We start from the raw sequence: 24,163 nt of genomic DNA on the forward strand, positions 1-24,163 counted from the left end.
CGCCTTATATTCCAATGGTAACAAAACTTTTTGACAACCTCAATAATTTCACCATTCAAATATACTTCCTGAGTTCATCCATCTCAATTATACTTCTTGCACATAAATTGGTTATCATCTTGCAACCTACCAGTAATTCCATTTCTTGTGTATTCAATGCTTACAAGTTCCACAAAAGATTGAATTACAACTTGTTTTTGACAACCACTGATCATCATTTTGGTCTTAGTAACATTCACTCTCAAACTTTAACTTTCCATAGCATTAAAAGTAAAAAAATAAGTTTTCCATTGTTTCATAGGCAAGTACTAAATCATCAGCATATAGCATTCAATTTATTTAGCAAAAAATCAATCATATTTTAATTACTACGTAAGCAAAAGGGGTGGTAGAAATGTACACAGAAGAGGAGACAGTAGCCTAAATTAACCTTGAATTGTTGCATTGTTGATGCATTAAGCCTGAGATATGGGACAAGAGTGAGAAAGAAGCAACCCTAGTTGAAGTAAGTGTTCCTAATGATGACAGAGCTGAGAGAGAGAAGATAACGAAATACCAAGACCTTATGTACGATATGAAAAGAAACTGGAATCTTGAGAAGATCTCTATCATTTCAGTAATTATAGGAGTAACCGGACTTATAGAAAAGAATTTTGAAAACTACCTGTCAAATATAACTAGTGAACCAAGTGCAAGAGAAATACAAACAATTGCCCTCAAAGGAACAGTTAGAATTTTAAATAGATCTCTTGGTTAGAATGACTGAAATAGTGGGCGAATGTCTGGCATTGAGTTGGATGCTTCATCCCCGTTAAAAAAAAAATATGATTAGAAAATAAAAACACGAGAGACAGGTCCAGAAATTCTGATTGAGAAATTGACCCTCCTTTGGCTAAATCGAAATCGACAGTGAAATACTTTCTTGTAGTGTCCACATAGACCTCTTTCTGGTGAAGAAATGAATAATACACACTGACCAGATTGTAGTCTAAAATGAGATCACTGTGTAATCGTCAGTAGTCAAAGGAGAAAAGATTAGATTTTTTGAGTCAGCTTTCATAGGGGCAGATCCAATGTAATCGTGTTTTTAACCTAAAATGCATTCACTTGAAATAGAATTATATTGCACAAACTATTTTCAAAATTTCTTTTTAGTAGACAGTATTATTTTAAATATAATACTAAAATTATAAATAAAAATAATACTAAAGTATTAGTATTTGATTTTGTATTTCAGTGCTTCATGTAGAAGTGTAGTTTGTTGAAATAGATTTAAATGCAAGACCTTTTTTTTACCTGAGGTTGTGTTGGCATAACATCGATTGAAGATGATGTCTCCATTTCAAAATTTTTTGTTAAATCACCAGTTGCCTAAAAACAAAGAGAAATACTTTTAGTAATCAAAAATAAAATGTTTAAGTGACTGTCCACCTTGGACTGAAAACTCAATTTTTTGTGGTATAATATGCATACATAAAATAGAAAAAGTTAAAAATTTTATCAGTTCAATCAAGCACTTCACAATCGATGTTTTCTTTTTTTTACATTTTTATTTTTTATTCAGTCCGTGTAATAGAAGAAACTACTCATACAAGCAGCAGTGCATATGTTTGGCATGTCAGGGATGGGAATCAGGGAAAGAAAAAGAAATAAAGAACTTGTGTTTGCAGCTAGGTTCTTTTTATATGTGGCATTAATCTGCATTTGAGAATAGCTGCTTTAAGAAGGACAGACAGTTGAGTGTTAGAGAAACTGAGATTTGTTGTGGATTACGGCGTTAGTGAAGAGGAGTTCCGTCAGGTTTCCTTTCAGGATTACAACCCGTACTGAAATATTTGTAATCTTCTGCTTTAGATTGAAATACTCGCTATACTTAAAAGCTATAATAGAGCAAAACAACTGTCTGTGGATGACTACAAGTGCTGCCCACTTTTGGTTGAGCTCTCCGAGAGGGGGAATAAGCGGTTGCTACTTAGTATAAAGCAAAGCTCTTTGCAGGCAGTTGATAATGCAAATTTAAACATATTTAAGAATTATAATTACCCTTACTTTGTCATGAGTGTAATAATGTATGAAGGAGTAAGAAATCCTATCTGCTGGCCAAAAAATTGGGTTTTTAATCTTGTCTTGAAATACTTGCCATTTCTAGCCACAATAAAGAGTCATGATACAGCAAAACTGCTGTCTATGGATAACTAAAGTGTGTGTATATATATATATATATATATATATATATATATATATAAACGTGAACGTGTCTGTGTGTGTACATTTTCCAATGCAATAACTCTGTAAATTTTCAGTCTACAGGCTCAAAATTTGATATACAGGGTACTAAGATTTGGGAAAATCTTTATAATCCATTTTCGGCCAGAAATTTGACTGTTAAGGGGTCAAAGTTCAACGATTTGATCTTTGAGAACTCTACCAAATTCCTCCGCCAATTTTTGATCTAAACACTGGAAATTTTAGATGTAGGTTCCTTGGACATGGATCTAACTTAATAACTTGATTTGAGCCCAAAACAATAAATTTTAAGGGGGTCATAATAGGGGTTAAAGTTTAAAAAATTGACTCCTTTTTTTTTTTTTTTTTTTTTTTGCTCAACATACATCCTCCAAACACCCGGGCAACGCCGGGCTGAAATGCTAGTATATATGAGTCAGTAAAGAGAGAAAATGAAGGTATACAAACTATATAGTAATATATATCGATTTATTCATTTATTTAATAAGAGTATACATCAATTAGGTGTTGGATAAGTGAAAACTCTTTATATGATGGCATTTTGAAGCTTAATACTTCTCATCAGAAGATTAAAGAAGATGCTAGGTAACATAATAAGGATGTGACGTCACCCTTAATTGAAATATACCCTTATTAAATAAATGAATAAATCTATATATATATTACTATCTAGTTTTTATACCTTCATTTTCTCTTTATTGACTCCTACATAAGCTTCAAAGCAATTTGTTCAGCTTTATTATTTGTATTACCTGATAAGTCTCCTCTTAAAGATTGATTTTATTCTCTTCCTTTAACTCTCCCATTATATATATATATATATATATATATATATATATATATATATATATATATATATATATATATATATATATATATATATATATAAGCAAACTGTTAAATAGAAAAAAGAATTCCGATGTTTGATTATATCCTTTTTTTCCCCCCTAATTTTTCTAATAATACTCTTTTTTTGTATCAAAATCAAAAAAATAAATGAATTTCAATTCTTTGCTGAATCATCTTCAGGTGACAAAACTAATGGACAAAAAATTGGAATAAAGAAGAAAATTAAAACAAGCAACCAAAAACACTTATATACCAAAAGAAAAAATGTTATGTTAAGTATTCATATGTAATGTTATTTATTATAGGTTACTGGGTCATATATATATATATATATATGTATATATATATATATATACTCGGGTTTTTTTATTCAAAAGTAATGGACTAATGAATTCAACGAGGTTGTTAGATAGTGCTCAATAAAAAGAGCTGATAATATTTGTTTATTGTTATATAAACATGGTTACATCCTGCTGCTACAAATAGCCACTTGTTTCAATCAAACAACAGATATCATCAGGCAGCGACTTGACTATTCAAAAGTTCAGGTTATTCATTGAACTTTTGAATAGTCAACTCGCTGCCTGATGATATCTGTTGTTTGATTGAAACAAGTGGCTATTTGTAGCAACAGGATGTAACCATGTTTATATAACAATAAACAAGTATATATATATATATAGTATATATATATATATATATAATAAATGACAAAAAATGACAAAAAGTTATATTCCAAAATTCATGATGTTGACTATCTTATAATTTATTCCTTTAATTCAGTTGACTTATACAATTCTTGACAGTATCTGTTTCGTAGTGCAAAATCAATCACTTAATTATTATATCAATCAGTGATCTATTATGCCCTTAACTCATCAGAAGAAATAGCAACAATCAATTCGTCAAAAGGAATTGAAGTATGATTTGACATGATTAAAATCCGAAAATTGGAAGAGAAGCTGCAAATACCTTTTTATTTTTCCATTACACCATATTGAATTTCGCCATTTTTCCATTATGCCATATTGAATATATATATATATATATATATATATATATATATATATATATATGCGAGATCATGAACTCCAGTCACTTGATCACTATAGATCGACATTTAATAACGTTTATGCATTTATAAATGTTTAAATTCATTTAAATATCATTGCTGTTGATGATGGTCCTGTGGTTATATTCCTTGCAAATAGAGACAGAAATGGCTTTGTTGCAGCATTTAAATCCCATGACCAGCGGCAATCATTGATGATTCTGGAAGGATGAAACACTGGAGTCTGTAGGTATTAAAATGATTATTTATATTTGTTTTTCTCCTTGTCTGTTTGTCCATTTCACTTTTTCTCAGAAACTACCGAGATGATTTGGCTGAAATTTTGTATGGACCTTTATTATGATAAGGTGCAACAAACTAAGTATTATGGTATATGCTCAATGCCCAGTTAGAGATTAATAGGGATTAGTTACCACAATAACACATTTATTCTAACTTTTTCTTGTAAACTACTGGACCAATCAGGCTGAAATTTTGTATGAACCTTTGTTACGATAACGTGCATCAAACTATCAGTTTGATGCACAGTTATTGATTAATAAAGATTAGTATTTAATTAAAAAATGAGCACAAATTTAACCATATCCAACTACCAATTTGGCATAAAGTACTTATTATAAGTTAACAGGCTATAACTTCATCTTGTATTTCATAGGCTAAAAGTCTAATCTCTAAAAAAAAGATTGCTAAAAAAAGGAAAAATGAAATTCTTCTATAAACAACAATTATATATATATTAGTTATGTGTAATTACCAGAAAGTATGACAGTATGAAAGAAATTAAAGTTAATAAGTGTTGACTGCTAAAATAACAAGCCAAACATGCGAGGTCCCCCTCCATGAGTGAAAAATTTACTTTCACCATGACTAATGTTTGTGCAAAATTTCCGAAAAATCCAAGCCGTGGTTAGTGAGAAAAGTGCAAACTGATGAACGATTTTGGGGCAGTTTTACCCCTATAATGCCCTCCTAAAGGGGTCAACCAGTGTTATACTGGAAAATCTGTTTTGGCAAAAATTTATTTTCACCATGATTGTGCAAAATTTCTAAAAAATTCATGGAGTGGTTATTGAGAAAAGTGTGAACAAACGAACAGACGGATGATTTGAGGGAAATTTTATTTCTATAATGACCCCTAGGGACATAATCAGAGTTATCCCGGAAACTCCGTCTGGTAACAATTTACTTTCACCATGACCAATGTTTGTGGAATTTTTTTTTTTTAATCTGAAGCATGGTTATTGAGAAAAGTGTGAATGGATGAATGGGAGTGTATTATTAGGTCCAATACCTCCTTTGTCAGGGGAACCAATAACATATTGACTTTCTACTTACTTTTGATTCACTCTGTATAATGAATCATAGATCACGGACAATCAGTAGCAATTGTGACAATCCAAATATTTTACGTACAACATGATTGACAGCTAGTTACTATTCCAACAGCGAACACCATAGATTGTTGGACACAGAATTGGTTTGGTATCTTGATCAATTGTTCTGAACCACATTTTAAGCTGGCCACCACATCACTACATCCAGTTTTGAGGAGGAACTGAATCAATGGCTTCTCTGATGAGATCGCAAAAAGGGCCTGCTGGAGAGAGGTGATGTAGCACTGTGCTCAGAGCACAATGTTCAGCAGAAGGTGTTGCCAAGGTACACGCAAAATGTGACACAGACAGAAATGATTTAATACCTCCAGTCTGCAAAGATCATTCAAAATGTTGTCTGTTGATATTTATTTTCATTAAATCTTTAGGAGGATTTTTCTTTACTTCAAACAGCATACTGTAATTAATTTTCAATTGAAAAAAGAAATTCTTGTTACAATGACGTTCATGATTTTATTGAAACTTGTCTGCTGACAACTGATTGGTTAATTGCATTGGTATGTCGGATGCTTACCGTAACCTGCCAGAACACGATGATGCAAAGTTGAGTCAGATTCTGGATAAGTACCAAATTATCTTTTTATCAAAACTTAAATAAGGGAAAATTAAAAACAATTTAAAAAAATCTTATTTGAAAAAAAGAAAATGTACACATGACTATATTTTCAATTATTTTTTTTTTTAAGCTCTCCATCTGGCAAGATACCTTCACTCGGACAATGACAGCTTAATACAGCTAGTTGCTTATTAAATGTTACACTGTTAGAATGGTTTATAAATATCTGGTAGGAATCAAAGTCACTCAAGAATTTTATAAAAATAAACATACCGTGTTAAATTGTTCATTACTCATATCTTGACGTAGTTTCACAATCTGAAAGGGAAAACATTTGATTATATAAAAAGAAAGAAAAATTATCATTTGTAAATATTATTTGTTGCAAATTGTAAAATATTGTTATTTGTTATATTGTATTAGCCTAATAAAAGATTTATTGTGTGATAATAAAAAATCAAAAAAATTTCAATGTTGTTAACTTTTCTGTTTTCTGAACTTTTGCGATAAGAATTCATAATTTGAATAATTCACACTACGATTCTCACATTTTGTCCAATGTAATCTTCGACCTTCTTTAGAGTCATCTTTTTGCAAGGTAATGCACAGTAATGTTTTTGCTGGCAGGAAATAGCATAAAAAATACTTGCAGACCTTGTAGGTTTGCTTTTCTCTGTGCAAAATGATGTTGACCCCTAAAATAAAGGTTGAAGACACTAGGAAGCATTTTTTATGACATCACAAATGGATGACGTCATCCACTAAAATAAAGGTTGAATTCACGGAAAGAACCTTTATGACATCACAAAAGGATAACATCAGAAAATAAAACTTGGCCTTTTGGCCAAAATCAAAGTGTAATATCTGTTCTTCAGATGCGACACTTCCATTTCTCGTTCTCTTTCAGTGGAGGAGAAATCCTTCACGACTGAGACAATTTTTATTTTTGTACCTTTTCTCCACGTTAAAAAATGACCCTGGTGTCTAACTCTGTCCTGTGGGGAGGCATTGTAAATAAATAGGTATTAAAATAGAGATTGAAAACAGAAGGAAGAGCCTTTATGACATCATAAAGGTATGACGTCATCTACTAAAGCAGGTTGAAGATACCTTTCATCATTAGCAGCAACAGTTCTACCATTTAACAATGTTGGCGACCATCCATGGCCCGAAACAGCTCAACTTTTTTTTTTACACAGGCATCACCACATTATCAAGGCCAAGAGGCCACTCGAGGATAAGGGTTAAAGAGTGTACAGTAGAAATTGGATAATATAGTAATCAATTCGGTAAATTTGTTAACTTATATGGAACGGCTCATCAAGAACTTGTTTACGTTAGACTTGAAGACAACCATATTGTAGTCAGCTGGAAAGCAGGAAAACGGAAGACAATTCCACAGGCATGCAGTTCTAAGAAAGAAGCTTTGTTCATGGAATCTACGTTTAGGTTTAGGCACAGATAAAGAGTGGGGGGAATTATTGATATTGTTTTCAGCTAGACGAGTGTTTCTTGTAAAAGTTTGGCGAGAGGGGACCATAGACTGAAGCTCAGTCAAACACTTTCCATGAAAATAACGATACATCAGAGACAAACTCGCAACATCTCTTCTGTGAGATAGAGGTTGCAGGGAAGAAAAAAGGACATCTCCTATGAGGCTACGAAGTCTATTTTGAACTCTATCAAGGCAGGACAAGTCCTTTCTAGCAGCTCCTGCCCAGATGTGGCAACAGTATTCCATCCTTGGACGTACCTGGCTCTCATAAAGATAGAGAATTGTATCAGCAATGAGATATCTACTGGATCGATTAAGTTGTCCATTATAGTACATCTTGGTCGACCCTGCTTTTTTGATCCTGGCATTCTACCAGTCAATACTAAATGTTCTATGCCTCTTTGACAGTAAATACTTATATGTCCTAAGAAAGTCATTTATCTTTTCATGACTCCATCACCAATCCTTTAGTGCATCCAGATCTAGCCCATATTTCCTCGTTAGAAATGTGATCTATCCAAAAGACCTTTTGTCTCATCATTTCTGCACTATTAATGTGTTTCTGCATTTTGGGGCAGATAGTTCAGCTTTTAAAGAACTGAGTAGAAGATGTAAAAGAATTAAACTTACATAATCAATCATGTCGTTGTCTGGATAAGAATCAACTTCCATTGGTTGACTGAAATCTGTAAGAAAAATTTAAAAAAAAAAAAAAAAAGTAAATGTTGATGGTTCAAAATAATAAAAACGCATTTTAGAAAATTTGTCAGCTCAGAAGGACTTTCTTCCAGCTAGCATTTATCGGACGGGTAACAGAATAAACAGACAATGCTAAACAATGTCCGCCAGCCAAATTTTTTTTTTTTTTTTTTTTTTACTCGTGTTCCTTACAGAGCATATCCCCACTTGAACGTAAGGGGCTACTATTTGGGGCCATGCCTAGGAAAGATTAACAAGATATTTGTTTATGTTACATTTAAACTTCTACATATCAGTACAGCCAGGGAAGCAGGCAGCAGGAAGGGAATTCCAAAGTCTAGCTGTTTGAGCAAAGAAATTATTAGAATAGAAAGCTTTCTGGCATTTAGGGACATCAACAGTGAAGGGGTGAGATCTCATTGCTAAGCGGGTTTGTCGGGGATATGTACGTCAAGGGGGTAAGCCAAATTTGCTTACGTTCCGAAGATTCATCCACTACGTAACCATATTACATAAACCATTTGACTGGCTTTTATTCAAATTTTGTGTTGCAAAGCCAACATCACCACATTAGGTGTGAAGATGTACAGAAGTGAAACCTGGCTAAAACAGGTTGAGGATATATGTTGCATGGAGAGAAATTATATGAGAATAATATGATACGTTTCTTAAAGACAGGCTTAGATCGGACGATGTAAAGACTAAATCTGGCAGCATAAGAGGATTTGTGCAGAGCAGGAGACTTCAATGATTTGGTCACATTGAAAGAATGGACGGAAGTTCTTGGGTTAGTAGATGTAGAAAAGTTGATGTAGCAGGGTCAGTTGGTAGGGGACACCAAGAAAATGTTAAGGAAGGATTTGAGGGAGAAAACATAAAAGATAAAGACCTAGCCAGAGATAGGTGAGTTGGGAAGTAAATTTCTAAGAGTCACCCAATACATGATTGCATGTAAAAGACAGATGTTAAACCAAACATGATGATGATGATGATGATAAAGCCATGCACATAAATTGTAAATACCATAAATAAAATGATGGAGGCTTAAATGTCTTTCGTGTATGTTAATTCTCATTCTGCAGAACTTTGACTGCTTATGGATTCCTCTTTTCTCTAAAACATTGTTTTCATCTCAAAATTTACATTGTCTAACAAAAAAAAAATACTCACCTAGTTACAACTGCTATCAACAATTTCCCCCCACTCTCTATCTGTACCTAAATCTAAACACATTCCATGAACAAAGCTTCTTTCCTAGAACTGACCACCTGTGGAATTCTGTTCTACTGGCCTGCTTTCCAGCTGACTACAATATGGCCATTTTCAAGTCCAATGTGAACAAGTTCCTATTTAGCCGGCCCTAAATAATCAAATTACACTCAATGTTCATCACTACTATGCTGTTGTCTCAGTGACCACCGTACACTTCTAACCCTTATCCTCAATTGGCCTTCAGGCCTTGATACATGGTGACTCCCCTATAAAAGGAAAAAATATTTTCTTGATAGGTTTCTCAATCATTTGCTGAGACCAGTTTTCATTTTAAGTATGGCTTTTATTCAAATATTAAAGATATTTTCCTTAACGATTTAGAGTTACATCTTCGACCCATCCCGAGTAACACTCAAAAGTTGTTGGATCGCAGTCATCTAGGTTCATATCCAGAATTCCCCTATATTAAAAAACAAATATAAAGAAAAATCTGTGTGATGTATGTACCCGTGACGAAACGAAAATTTCATATTTCAACAATCATATAAATTGATTAAATAGTTTTATTTTTAAATAAGAAAATAAAATTCTTTGAGTATTCGAAAAGTCATTTTCTCATCCATCATTTTGAAAACAAATCTAAAAAAACAAAAAAACAAAAGAGATAACTCAACAAAAATTCATATTTACTAGATTTATATTGTAATGCCTACAAATTCCAATTAATTGCTTAAAAATGATTTCGTTTAGAAAAATAAAACTACTTGAAAGATTTTGTGATTTTTGGAATATGATATATTTGTTTCGTCACGGGTACGTACATCATACAGATTTTTCTTTATTATTGTTCTTAAATACAGAGAAAATTCTGAACAAGCGCCGTTATCTATTTTCCAGCACAATTGTATTTTCTCCAGTTTCATTGCTACATTCGTTATCTTGTGAGCCTCCCATATCTCTATGCATCTCAATTATCTGGAATACTCATAATTTTGATAATATTTTCTCCTAATATATATAAAGCAAAGTGAACCTGTTTTTTTTCAATTGTGTTTTTTTTTGTTTTTTACATAGGCATCACCACATTATCAAGGCCAAGAGGCCACTCGAGGATAAGGGTTAAACAGTGTACAGTAGAAATTGGACAATATAGTAATCGTTAATAATGGAAATTCGGTAAATTTGTTAACTTATGGAACGGTTCATCAAAACCTTGTTTACGTTAGACTTGAAGACAACCATATTGTAGTCAGCTGGAAAGCAGGAAAACGGAAGATAATTCCATAGGCATGCAGTTCTAAGAAAGAAGCTTTGTTCATGGAATCTACGTTCAGGTTTAGGCACAGATAAAGAGTGGGGGGAATTAGTGATAGTGTTTTCTGCTAGATGGGTGTTTCATGTGAAAGTCTGGCGAAGGGGGACCATAGATTGGAGCTCAGCTGAGCACTGGCCATGAAAATAACGATACATCAGAGACAAACTCGCAACATCTCTTCTATGAGAAAGAGGTTGCAGGGAAGAGAAAAGGACATCCCCTACAAGGCTAAAAAGTCTATTTTGAACTCTATCAAGGCAAGATAAGTCCTTTCTAGCAGCTCCTGCCCAGATGTGGCAACAGTATTCCATCCTTGGACGTACCTGGATACATAAATTACTGGTAAATACCTTTATTATTACAAAATCAAAATTTGATTCTGATTTGCCAGTTGTTTTCTTATTTATCTTTTTTTTTTTTGTGAAATGTTGCTCAATCTCCTTGAAAACAAACAAAAAATGTATTTTGATTTAATTTCTTTACAAAAATAATTCATCCGCCTCAGAAGGCTTTTTAAATGGACGCCATTTTTTCAATAATATCCTTGATAGCAAGATCAGTAGTTGTAGGGAAAGAGAATCATGATGTTCTGTTTGTTTCTTTTCTGCCTTTCTTTCATTTACTTAGAGAGAGGGAAAAAAGACAGAAGAAAAAAACAAAACAAAGACAATCTGGTTTATGTATTCGATCAATAGAGTAAATTTATCGTACTTGCCCCATAGGTCAATTGCTTAGCCTTCATGAAGACAAAGTCTGTGAGTTCAACCCTCAACCAGGTCATAATTATTTTTACCCTGATGTTGTTCCTAAGTAAACTTAGACATAAAGGGACACAATAGGAGAAAAATATCAAAAGCACAAGAGTAGAAAATGTAGACACCATTAGAAAAAAATTACAAAAACGTACTAAAAATATGAGAAATTTCAAGTGAAAAATGCAAAAAATTTGATAAAATTAATTCATGTATCAACATTTTCTGTTTTTTTGTAAGCTTTTTATTTCTTATGTAAGCTATGTAATTTACAGATATTAAGGCCATCAACAAGAATCTTAGACAGTGATATTTGAACAAAATCAATCCTCAAGACAGCCAAACTAGATGGAGATTGCTACAAGACGACAGATCCTGACTAAAGGTTTGATTCGGTTGTTTTGTTTTATAGCATATCAACACTTTTCAGGTTATTTAATTCTGAATCCAATAATTTTGGAAAAGAATTTTTATGTTTCAATTTGTTTATATCTTCAAATATTTATTCATAGTGTTTGGTTTGGTTGCTTTGTTTTATGGCATATCAACACTTTTTGGGTTATTTAATGCCAAATTCAGTAATTTTGGAACAAAGGTCTTATGTTTCAAGTTTTTTATATCTTCAACTATTCATTCATGGTGTTTAGTTTGGTTCGTTTGTAGAAAAATTGTCTTTGACTTTGCAGAACATGATTGAGTTTTGCAAAGGGAAAGGAAAAAAACTAATAACATCAATGTAATTGGTGCATTTAAGTCAGGAAGCTGATATTGCCCCAAACTTAACCAAGAGGAATAAGATGTTAAAAATAGATGTTGATAATTATGATGATGAGGGTACTGTAGCCCTACTAGGTTTTTATAAAAAGAAAACCAAAATTCTATAACTTACCTACATGTAAATACAATATTAAAATAAGAAAAAAAAACAATTACTAAAATATATATAATACATATTGCTTAAAATTTCTTACCTTCAATTTGTTCGAGATAATTGTCTGAGAACTGGAAGGAGTTGGATGGAGAAATGTTCTGATTATTGAATGAGGTATTATTGTCTCCAAAAACCGGAATCAAATTAGAAGTGTTCATTTCGGGAACAACAGGCAGAAACTGCTCTGATGGAATCACAGGACCCTGAGGAAACGTATTGCTTTGCTTATTTTGTTCAACATCTTCATTCGCATTAGCCAAATTATTAATATTCTTTATTTTCAGCCCCGTTTTTTTTGCCACCTTTTTGGGAACACGGGGTTTAGTTTCTAAAGATTCTTTATTGGTCATCTCCTTCTTTTTTAGACTTTTCTTAACAGTTTTCTTAATAGTTTTCTTAACAGTTTTCTTTAGTTTATCGTCTTTGGAAGAAACCTTTTTAGAAGCTTTTTTTTTCAGAGGCACGTCAGGGCTTGGCTTTTTGGACTCCTGGCTTTCATGTGATAACTCAGAAGTAGGAATTATTTTCTTTTTGAGTTTGGAAGTGGATTTTTTGGATTTTATTGTTTTCTTGGGAGATTCTGTATCTTTTTTTGGAATGGAAGAAGAAACTATATCCTTTGATTTTGTTGTATTTTGTTCTCCCTGAACGACAAGTTTCGAAGAAGGCTGTGTAATACTTGGTCCGACTGGCTTCCATTTCATTTGGACTTTTTTTCGCTCCGTGAGAGAAGGAAGAATCATATTAATTTTTTTGGTTTTATTTTCATTCTCATCTTTTTTCTTTTTCGCTTTACTTCCTTCTTCCTCGCCATCAGAACTTGAATAGTCGGCCACAAGTTTGCAGTTATTTCGATTCAATACAGTGACGTTTAGGATTCGTTTTTGTCCTCTAACAGATGAACTCGGTGGGCAGATCTGCCGCACTGCTCGAGGAATCATAGATTCTCGTTTCTCCTTCACATCGAGAGGTTTTCGTTGGATTTTTGCAGGAGATTTACTGACATTGGAACACTTGGATTCCTTGCTTTCAGTCTTTGTGATCTGAAATAATTTAAATGGTTAAGAAAAAGTATGATTATTATAACAAATAAAAATCTTTGGTTAAAGGAAAAAAAAATTATGTCATTTTGGCTTACCCTTTGTTTCTCAGAAGTCATGCCAGTCTATAACAAAGAAAAGTACCTTCTGATTGATGTTTATATAATTCCAGTTTAATTTTAAAAGTTTACATAAAAAAATAGTTTTACTTTGAAATGCTTCCTTTTCAGAATGGTTTTATTTTAGAAAAATATGTTATAATCTGTATATTAATACGATAATGTGTGTGTTATTTTGTGTGTCACGCTTACATCTTTTTTCTTCTGAGTGACTATCGTTTAATTGTTATGACTTTCCATTTCTTATGATAAATAATTTTACAAAGAATTCTTCATAAGCTTTGGTTTTGGTTTCAATTATAGCTGATGGCACTCAAGTCATCTATTTTTTAATAAATAATTTTACCAAGACTTCTTCATAAGTCTTGGTTTCAGTTTTGATTATAGCTGAAGGAACTGAAGTTTATATATATATATATATATATATATATATATATTTTTTTTTTTTTTTTTCTTCATAAGTTTTGGTTTTTGATAGGATCCAAGCTAATGCACCCAAATCATATGGATATATATTTTTATTTTTGAAATCACAACTTTATAATATATAAGAATCGATAGAAAATTGACTCTATAATCTGCAGGAATTAAAATATCATATTTAAGCATATTTTATGACTGGGTTACGTTGGGCGTCACTGCTAGCTTAGATAAATACTTTTGCAGTTTTAACAAAAGAGCTACAATAATATCAGGGCATCTTCATTTATGCTGAACATCCACAGAATGGCAATATCAATATATAACATATGAAAGAGTCCGCTGTGGAATTTCCACAGGTCTTGCTAGTCAAAATATATTTTTATTGTATTTATTTTGTAATGATCTGTTTTTTTTGTTTTTCAGAATGGTTTTATATAATAGAATAATATTTTTTATATTTAGCAGAGAGAGTGACGTTGCCCGGGATTGAATGATGATCAATGATTTTTCACACTCCCATATTTTTTTATTGTCATCGAAATCAGTGAAATTGCTCACTTTTCAATCATATTGATTGATTGCCTGCTCTAGTTGGGGACCATTACGGAGCACCGAAAGGAAGCTTCACATGCCTACCTGCAGTGACAGCCCACAATACAGTGTAGTCTACATTGCACTGTAGAGAACTTACTCTTGATTTTATAAAATTATTTTTTATATATAACAGCTTGAATTAAAGTTTGAAATGCAAAAGTCAATATCATGCTTCAATTGTGCTCAAAACCGAAACATTCATTTCGAACGTGCTCCCGTCATATCAAAGAACCTACTGTTGATTTTATATGCCTAGCCTTACTGCTTGTGTGGTAATAAAACTTCTTGGTACTCTTGCATAATTTGACCCGGATTCTCGGGAATTCCTGTCAAGCATGGATTGGGCGAAATTGGCAATCATTGGTTTCAGCCGAGCGTTGTAACAGACGCACATGAATTTAAAAATAAACAATCCGAAAAAAAAATGCAAATAAAAATAACAAACATCTACCTTTAAAGGACTGAAAATATTTTTATTTATTTAATTTTTTTTTTGCAAAATATCAATAAAAGTTTTTTTTCTTTTTTCTTCAAGAAACGATGAAAGTTTTACTCTTTTTTTAAGCATAAATTGTTAGGTGTAAATAAAAGTTTGTTTTTTGTTTTTTTTCAAGACTTTTTGTTCAGTCAAGTTTTTTTTGGGGGAGGGGGGTCCACAGGAATTTTATATATTTTTTTTTAAAGAAAATACGTAAAAATATGTTTACAAAAAGCGTAAATTGTTAGATGAAAGTAAAGGAAAAAATTTAGTTTCTTTGGGGTTTTTTTTCAAGAAAACTTATTTTTATTTTATTTTTTTTTTTTTACGGCTGTTTATTGTTTTCTTGAGATGAGGATAATGTTGAACGGCCATTGACGGCAAAGAGGGACGGAGATGGGGGTAGAGGAAATGGTCGGAAACTCCCCAAGAACCAGATAGCTTTCAGAAATATGATTTATGATGGAAACAAAAGGATTGTTTCTGAATTTTTTGTCTCCACATAAATTCAAGTAAATATGTACCCAGAAGCTCCTGGTTAGTCCCGCATTCTTGCTTGTTTTGTTTCCTTCTCATCCTCTTGACGTGGTTCGTTGTTGCCTTCATCTAATCTAAGAACACTACCAGGCACATATAGTGCTTTCATGTGAATTTCATAAAAATCGACCCAGCTGTTTTTGTGTCGATAGGGAATGAACTCATGCAAATACACAGATAAAGTTCCTTTTATATAATAGCAGAGAAGAGATTTGTAATATAAAATAAAAATCTAAAATATTGTTTTCAGCAAAATATCTGAAGAAAAAAATTTAAAGAAAACAATTAAACCAGCATTAAAAAAAAAAAATTCTAATTCCCGATTCATTTGTAATTTGTAGAGCATTTGTAATAAAAAGTAAACATCTAAATTATTTTACTTTAGCAAAAAATCTGGAGAAAAATCACCAAAGAAACATTGTTAAATTTTCAATTATAAGGAAACTGGAAACCATTATGTAAATCAGAAGATACTTTTCCTTGATATACACTGGCATGATTTCCATTAAACAAAAAGCGAAATCAAAATGAAATAAGCTTTTTGAATTTTACCAAATCTTTATTGATAATACATAAGCAATGAAATTGAAAGTAATTTTTTTAAATTAAAAAATGAATAAACTTTGAAAAGATTGCCTCAAATCAAAGAATTAATGTCATTTTCATTATTTAATAATACATTAATGTTAATATAGATTGCTTACTTATTTTTAAAAAAATATTTTTTAAAGTCACCTGAATTACTTTAAACGCATCCAATTTCAGTTTAAGGACAAAATACATATTATTATACCCATAGTCGAAGTTCACAAGCCACTTTTACAGAGACTTTACCGAATATGCAAATGAAAAAAAAAAATTTTTTCTTACATTTAATTTTTTTTTCTTACATTTAAATTTTTGAATTTTTAGCATCATTTCTGAGAACAATCTTTAAAAATAGTTTTGTGCAATAATAATCTATACTAGAAGGAACATTTCCAGGGCATTTTATAATTAAATCAGAAGACCATTTTTGTAATGTTAAAATGTTGTTACATTAAATATAATAGTATAAAAACAACTCATCTTTATTAGCTTTGCCTTAAAAGTGACACCAATTTTTTTGCTTTATTAGACATATTTGGGAATATTCCACTTTCTTTTAAAGGGTTGGTCAGGATGATAATGGCCGCAGTGACAACCATATTAATATAATAGATTATATTTCTCTTAGTCTGTCTGTATGTCCATTTCACTTTTTCTTGGAAACTACTATCTGATCTGGCTGAAATTTTGTATGAACCTTTGTTATGATAAGGTGCAGTGAACTAAGTATTATGGTATCCGTTCGATGCACAGATAGGGATTAGTCACCACAAAACCATATTTACTCTAAAAGTTTTCTCAAACTACTGAGTCGATCTGGCTAAGATTTTGTATGAATCTTTGCTATGATAAGGTGCAGCAAATTACGTATTATGGTATCCGTTCGATATACAGTTAGGAATTAATAGGGATTAGTATTTAATGTGAAAAAGAGCATGAATTTAATCATATTCAACCATCAATTTCTCTTAAAGCACTCATTCCTATAACTTTTGCCTGTTTTTAATGCGCTAAAAAATCTAGCGGTTTAATAATATGTTATATTAACATAATTTATTAATATATATTGACAATTTCATTAAAATCGGATATTTTTAGTAGATTATTTTCAATCACACGTATTTATTTGGGGTTTAAAATTTTTTTTTTAAATATATACATATTTTTGCTTTTTCATTGCCTCTCTCTAGTGAAAGAAAGTCAATCATATCTACTCACCAGCAGTTTTAACTTGGACAGAAATGGAAAAGCAGGAGACTAAGAAATGGGGAATGGGTTATTAAAAAGAAATGCAAATGTGAATTATTGCTAAGTGGTTGGGAATATACAAGGGTCATGTAATGAGATGAAAACTCATTAACATGTATCACATTATGTTGTAATTCTTATTTAAAATTTATTAGCAGGGATACTCGGCATTATCTAGTGCAACGTTTGTGTTAAAACTTATTTCTTTACCTCTCTCTATCCATCTATTTTTATCTCTCTCTACTTTCTTCCTTCTCCACCCAGCCCATTCTTATCCCTGAATATATGAACATGTACAAATCACTCTATTATACATATTCCTTGAGGAATGAGACGGCACAATGAAATGACTCCTTTGATAAAAGATCATAAAAGGATTGAAAAACTGACATCTGCAGTTTAGAATCAAAGAATATTTTTTTCTAAATTTCCAGAATATAACAACTTTGTGTTTGTCTTGTAGTTTGGAACTTTTAGCTGGACACACACACACACACACACACACACAATTTGCAATATAATAGACTGCACTTATACATATACACACACACACACACACGCGCAATTGGCAATATAATAGACTGCACTTATACATGTATATATAAAAAAAATTATTGACATATTTTATATTTCTCAAATAATAAATCAACTGCTCAACACCAAACACTCTACACAAAATATAATAAAATTTAGCTTCAGTTGTCAGAAAAAAATGCTAAATCTAAAAATAAAAACGTAACAAAAAGTTGTATAGAACAGCAAAAATATCTGAAAAACGTACATGTAACTGTAAAATAAAATACAAGTACCTTTGAACAGAAAATACCAACAAATTAGCATAGTACACTAAGACACAGTAAAAATTAAATTTTACAAAAATACAGAACAGAGTTACAGAGAACAGTTGAAAACATGCAATATATACACAAAAGTTCATTTAACAATAAATTATATAAACATAGCACTGCAATAAACCAAAACAACAAAAATTACACAAAAAATCCGAAAAATAACACCAAGTTATAACAATAACTCTAGATGATGTAAGCTATGCTTAGAAGAGAAAATGGTGATAATTATATATATATAGCAGAAAGAAATTTATTAAATAAAAGTTTAGAACTTATATCTAAATGCATACATGAAATCATTCCTACTAAACTACCTAAAAATGAACAATTCAAAAGAAAAACAAATAAATTAACAATAGAAATAAATAAAACAAAACAAAGTATGTAAACTACATAAAAAAACACCTACTAAAAAAGTAAATACAACAAATCCCAGAAATGAAATACAAACTAACCATTTAAGTAACAAAAATAAAATATTAATTAACTCCTAGTGTCCAAGGGATCTAATCGATAAGACATTTACCAAATTAGAAAGATAAATTCACTACTTAGATTCAAACAGTCTAATTTAAAAATAGTTCCAAAATATATAGACTAAACTTTTTGCCCCTTAAAAACAGGCAAACATTATAGCCTGTTGATTTAAAATGAATGCTTTATTGATAGTTGAATACGGTTAAATTTATGCTTATTTGTGCATTAAATAATAATGCCTCTTAATCCATAAATGTGCATTGAACAGATACCATAATACTTAGTTTGCTGCACTTCATCATAGCAACGGTCCATACAAAATTTCAACCAGATCAACCCAGTAGTTTCTGAGAAAAAGTGGACAGACTACAAGAAATATAATATCAACGTTTACTGGTTGAAAACAATATTTTAGCAAAGTAAAGTTCGAATTAAAATTATCAAGTAGAATTTTAATGGAAATAAAATTATTTTACTATTTATAGTCAACAACCTGAATGACAAAACCGTATGGTGTTTTCATATAAGGGAGATAATCTTCTATGACACATATGATGAAAATATTACTAAGAAATGAATTTTATTTTAGTAAAATTCGAATTGATAATTTTCCATAATTTTTGGTGTACACAAATACTTTTTCATGATATGCTAGTGCATCAAATAGTTTCCCTGCTTTTTTTTTTTTTTTAACTGCTTTATTTCACTTATGTATTAAAACAATCACCAAATTTCCTTTTTAAATGTGAAAACTTTCAATCTGAATATTTTTGAATTCTTAAAATGAAAAATGAGAACAAATTAAATATATGTAAAAACTAATTTTAAGAAAATACCAAAGATTCAGACTCATATCTTACCTCTTCATTGGTTGGAAATTGCCATGTTGTTTTTCTTGTCTCTTTATGAAAATAATAAAAATTCCCCGGATATGTCTTGGATTCTCGTTTTAGCCACCCAGGGGGTAGCTTTTCCTTTTTCGGCATTGTCTTCCTTTAATGCATCAATTTCAAATACCTGGAATTAAATAAAATAGACACAATAAAACTCATGAAAATTTCAAACAATTAATTAAATAGATTTTACTAGCTGTCCAACCGGCATTGTCAAGGAAATTTTTACCTGCAATTTGTTTAGCTTTGCTTTTTTAAACTGTACTTTTGTATGCACTTGGACAATAAAAGAAAATCATATCTACAAAATATTCACTTGTTGTTTCTATAGCTGGGAATACTTATTGGCCCAAGTATTTTACAACTGAGAGGCCAAGATATACAGTAACATTTTTTACCAAAAAGAAAAACAGTTTTCATTTGTTGCTACACCTTATTTTACAATATATATATATATATATATATATATATATATATATATATATATATAAAATTTACTGTAGGTTGATTTTTTTTTTTGTATTCCCATTTTGCTTCATTAAAATTACTATATGACGTTTTCTTTTTTTCTTGCGTTTCAAAATTTGATCAGCACTCAGCATATTCTGACAGTTTATGTAAGCTACCAGAATATGCTGGTGCATCATCCACAGAAAAACAGGTTGTTCTCTGCATAAATACCGGCAGAAGAATTGCAAAATCAAAATTCAACTATGATGTTCAATTTCTTGAATAGCTAATTACAAAAAAAAAAAAAAAAAAAAAAAAAAAAAAAAATCAATAAATGCAAAATATAAATGAAAAATCGCTTTTTTGGTTAGGATATAAAATTTTAGTGCCTCAAAAAAAAAAAAAAAAATTAAAACCTTTGCAAAAAAAAAAAAAATTAAAGCCTTTGCAAAAAAAAAAAAAAATTAAAACCTTTGCAAAAAAAAAAAATTAAAACCTTTACAAAAAAAAAAATTAAAACCTTTGCAAAAAAAAAAAAAATTAAAACCTTTGCAAAAAAAAAAAAATTAAAACCTTTGCAAAAAAAAAAAAATTAAAACAAGCCAAGCATGTGGGGTCCCCCTCCACAAGTAACATTACGTTGATTTTTTCTTTTTAGATAATTGTTATTTTATCAACTTGCATGAAAAGAGCTATGTAAAAGATGCATAAACCGTTTGAATTATGCAAATACCATAAGTAGTTCAAAAGTTATGAGAATTTTAAGTGCCAAAATTTAGGCTTTTCCATGGACATTTTTCTTTAGAAAAAATGGGCTAAATTACGGACCTCAACATTTCAAGAAATTCGGTAATTTCGCCACCATTTATTTATTTTTCAAGCTATTCTCATGAAATTTGGCACTCTCATGTAAAATTGTGTGCTCTTTCTGATTATGCAGTCAAATTTCATGTATATCTTTACCATAAGCCATGAATTATAAATTCAGATGTACAAATTTCAATTTTTTTTTAAACTGGCACATGGTATCATACAGTGGGTGTCTATTCATAAAGTATTATAGTGGTATTTAAATATAGCTTTATTGAGAGCAGGCATTTTCCTGCCTCCTCACCAAAGAAGAGCTTAATCTGGGTGTAGCCATTGAATGCCTAAAGAGCATTTATAGCCAGTATTTACTACTCCCCTCAAAGAAAAAAGAAATTGAATAGATATAAATTAATCTCAGAAATAAATCGAAAATTTTTCATATAGATTTTGGATTTCTGTAAAAGATAGAAATTCCCATAGTCGACCAGAACTTATGCATTTTAGGACCAGTCCAATTTTCAATTTTGTAAATCTCTATCTGGCCCAAAATATACCCCTATTTTCTGAGATGCAACCATAAATCATACTCTACGTGAATCCTTGATGTAGCTTTCACAGTACCAGGATACCAGGAATCCTGATAAGCAACAACTATATATTCATCAGTTGATGGTAATTTTTGTCATTTCTTTTCTGCTGTTTTACTGAAAATTCAACTATGTAAACAAAGAAATAAATCGGCAATTTACCTTGTTTCCACCTTAACATTTAAAATGATTACTTTTATAGGTTTTAGGGTATGCTGAAAACGAAGGTACGCGCGAGCGCGCAAACCTAACCCCGAGAAACTATGCACAAATGCATGTACCAAGATGGCCACCAGCAATAACATAAGAAATGACATTGCTTGCTTAATATCCGGAAAGCTACTTATTTGCGGAAAATTTAAATGCGATATTCGTTTTTAGCATACTCGAAACCTTAAAGATAGTCATTTTAAAGAAAAATGTTAAGGTAGAAACAAGGTAAAAATTTACAAAATGCATCACAATGAAATTCTTTATCGAACCGCCTAATTATTATTATTTAGATATTTTCAGTTAAAAAAAATCAGGTTTGTTTTACAGATTCAAAAAAATGGTCTTGACAATGAGTTAAAAATAAATTCAAGTTTCACGATATATTTTATTTAATTGTTAGGTGAAAGTACAGAATACTTAACAAAACACCCTTCCTTCCCCATGAATAGGTTTCTAAATAATAACATTATTATTTCAGCTGGGTAACATAAGTGCACAAGTACCTTCCATTTGTTATATATTTTTTTTGTTTGTTTTTATTTTCACCACTAAAAAACAAATGCATGTACTTAGTACATTTTGTTGTTTTTTTAAACACTTTTAGTACATGTGCACTAAAAGCATTAAAAACAACAAAATAGTATTGTTTGGATGACAAACCCAGAATAAAAAATGAAACTTTTTTCTGCTTTCGTTTTGAAAGCAGAAAAAAATTTTCTATTTTTAAGAGAATAAAAACTCATTAATACACTGACAGTGATGGTTAGCGCATAGCTAACCATCACTGTCATCGCTTCCCTTTAAGCGATTTGAATTTCTATAAAAGATAACATTTTAAAATTTCCGCACAATTAATAATTATCAAATATTTACATATTATACATGAAAATAATTCTGAAACTATTATCCATATGAAAATGGATGAAGTATGCCGATTTATCTTATCAATTTTGAAATATTCTTTGTCAACTTTATTCAGTCATAACTTTGCTTCCTGTGATCGTAAAAATAAAAATCAAAGACCAGTAGGGATGGACTTCTATGCTTATATAGCCTGTAAAATTTAACCCCGCGCATCCAAACGTAACGTCAAAATGTAAACATTGAAAAAACAGTTTCCCTTTTTGTTGTTGTCATTTTTTACCGTTTTTTTCATTTTCAACTTGGAGCATAAAAATATTGAACGCATAAAAGAAATATAAATTAACATCATTGGAATGCTTATTTTATTCTCTTTTCATCAATGTAATTCTTTTAAAAATTGACCAACAAAAAAAAAAAATGACTTGTTGAAGCACATTAGGTATGTAATATTGTCGATGTACATGAAAATACAGCATACACTTGTAATGCTACCACAAGTGAAAAATTTACTTTCGCCATGACTAATGTTTGTGGAAAATTTTTTCAAAAATCCAAGGCGTGGTTGTTGAGAAAAGTGCGAACGGATGAACAATTTGGGGGCAATTTTACCTCTATAATGCCTCCTGGTGATGGTGATGGTAGGGGAGCAACCAGAGTTATCCCGGAAAATCTATTCTTAAAAAATTTACTTTCAACATGACTAATGTTTGTACAAAATTTCAAAACAATTCAAGGAGTGGTTATTAAGACAAGTGCAAACAAAGTAACGAATGAACAGGAGTGAATTACTAGGTCCAATCCCTCCTTTGTCAGAGGACCAAAAATAAAATGAATTTGGATTGCTGTTCTCATTTTGAGTGTTATTTTCATAACGTTTCAATTGATGTAACTTCCAACTTTCTTTGGGTATTTCTTTCCAAACTTGGGAATCTTTCTGTTGAACTCAGGAATCTGTACAGAAATACAAAAAGAGCCCTTTATTTAATCTATGGGAGGTAGCATGCTCTAATTCTATCAGCCATGACCGAGTAAATGTCTTAGATTGGCTAAAAAGAGAATCGTTTTACTATGATCAGGAGAGGATTATAACAGCTGACCTAGATCAAGGCTTGATGACCAATGCTTTTATGAAGATGAGTGGTCTAAGCACACAGTAGTAGAGAGGGTGAGTCACCTAACATCCAACTATAAGGTTCTGCTGAGAGATGGCTACTATATGACGTGGCACAATGGAATGTGTAAATATCTCTATTGGACGATCTGTAAAAAGTTGAATATCGAATGCAATAGCAACTCCTGGGAACATCTATAATATAAATTTCACCTATCTGTTTAAATGTATGTATGTATGCCTAAAACTTTCGACAGAGGCAACTGATTTTCACAAGATCAGTATTATTTTGAAGCTCGACCCTCTGAATGACAAATATAAAAAAAACTGGCTAAAAACATTAATTCCTTCACCCTCA

General features: G+C 31.1%; 1 protein-coding gene across 1 annotated transcript in view; it reads right to left on the reverse strand.

The window, feature by feature from the left end:
- Positions 1 to 24,163, reverse strand: part of LOC145248095 (uncharacterized) — an 81,540-nt gene that overhangs the window by 52,734 nt on the left and 4,643 nt on the right. Inside the window, exons 2-6 of the mRNA XM_080109884.1 lie at positions 19,738 to 19,894; positions 12,563 to 13,565; positions 8,244 to 8,299; positions 6,392 to 6,436; positions 1,297 to 1,371 (exon numbers count right to left, since the gene is read on the reverse strand). Of these exons, the coding sequence (XP_079966010.1) occupies positions 1,297 to 1,371; positions 6,392 to 6,436; positions 8,244 to 8,299; positions 12,563 to 13,565; positions 19,738 to 19,863 (1,305 nt within the window). The 5' untranslated portion in view covers positions 19,864 to 19,894. The remainder of the gene's footprint in view (positions 1 to 1,296; positions 1,372 to 6,391; positions 6,437 to 8,243; positions 8,300 to 12,562; positions 13,566 to 19,737; positions 19,895 to 24,163) is intronic.

This window comes from Euprymna scolopes, chromosome 26, assembly GCF_053919585.1.
Source record: "Euprymna scolopes isolate OS-2025 chromosome 26, ASM5391958v1, whole genome shotgun sequence".
In the NCBI taxonomy this organism is placed as follows: Eukaryota; Metazoa; Mollusca; class Cephalopoda; order Sepiida; family Sepiolidae; genus Euprymna; species Euprymna scolopes.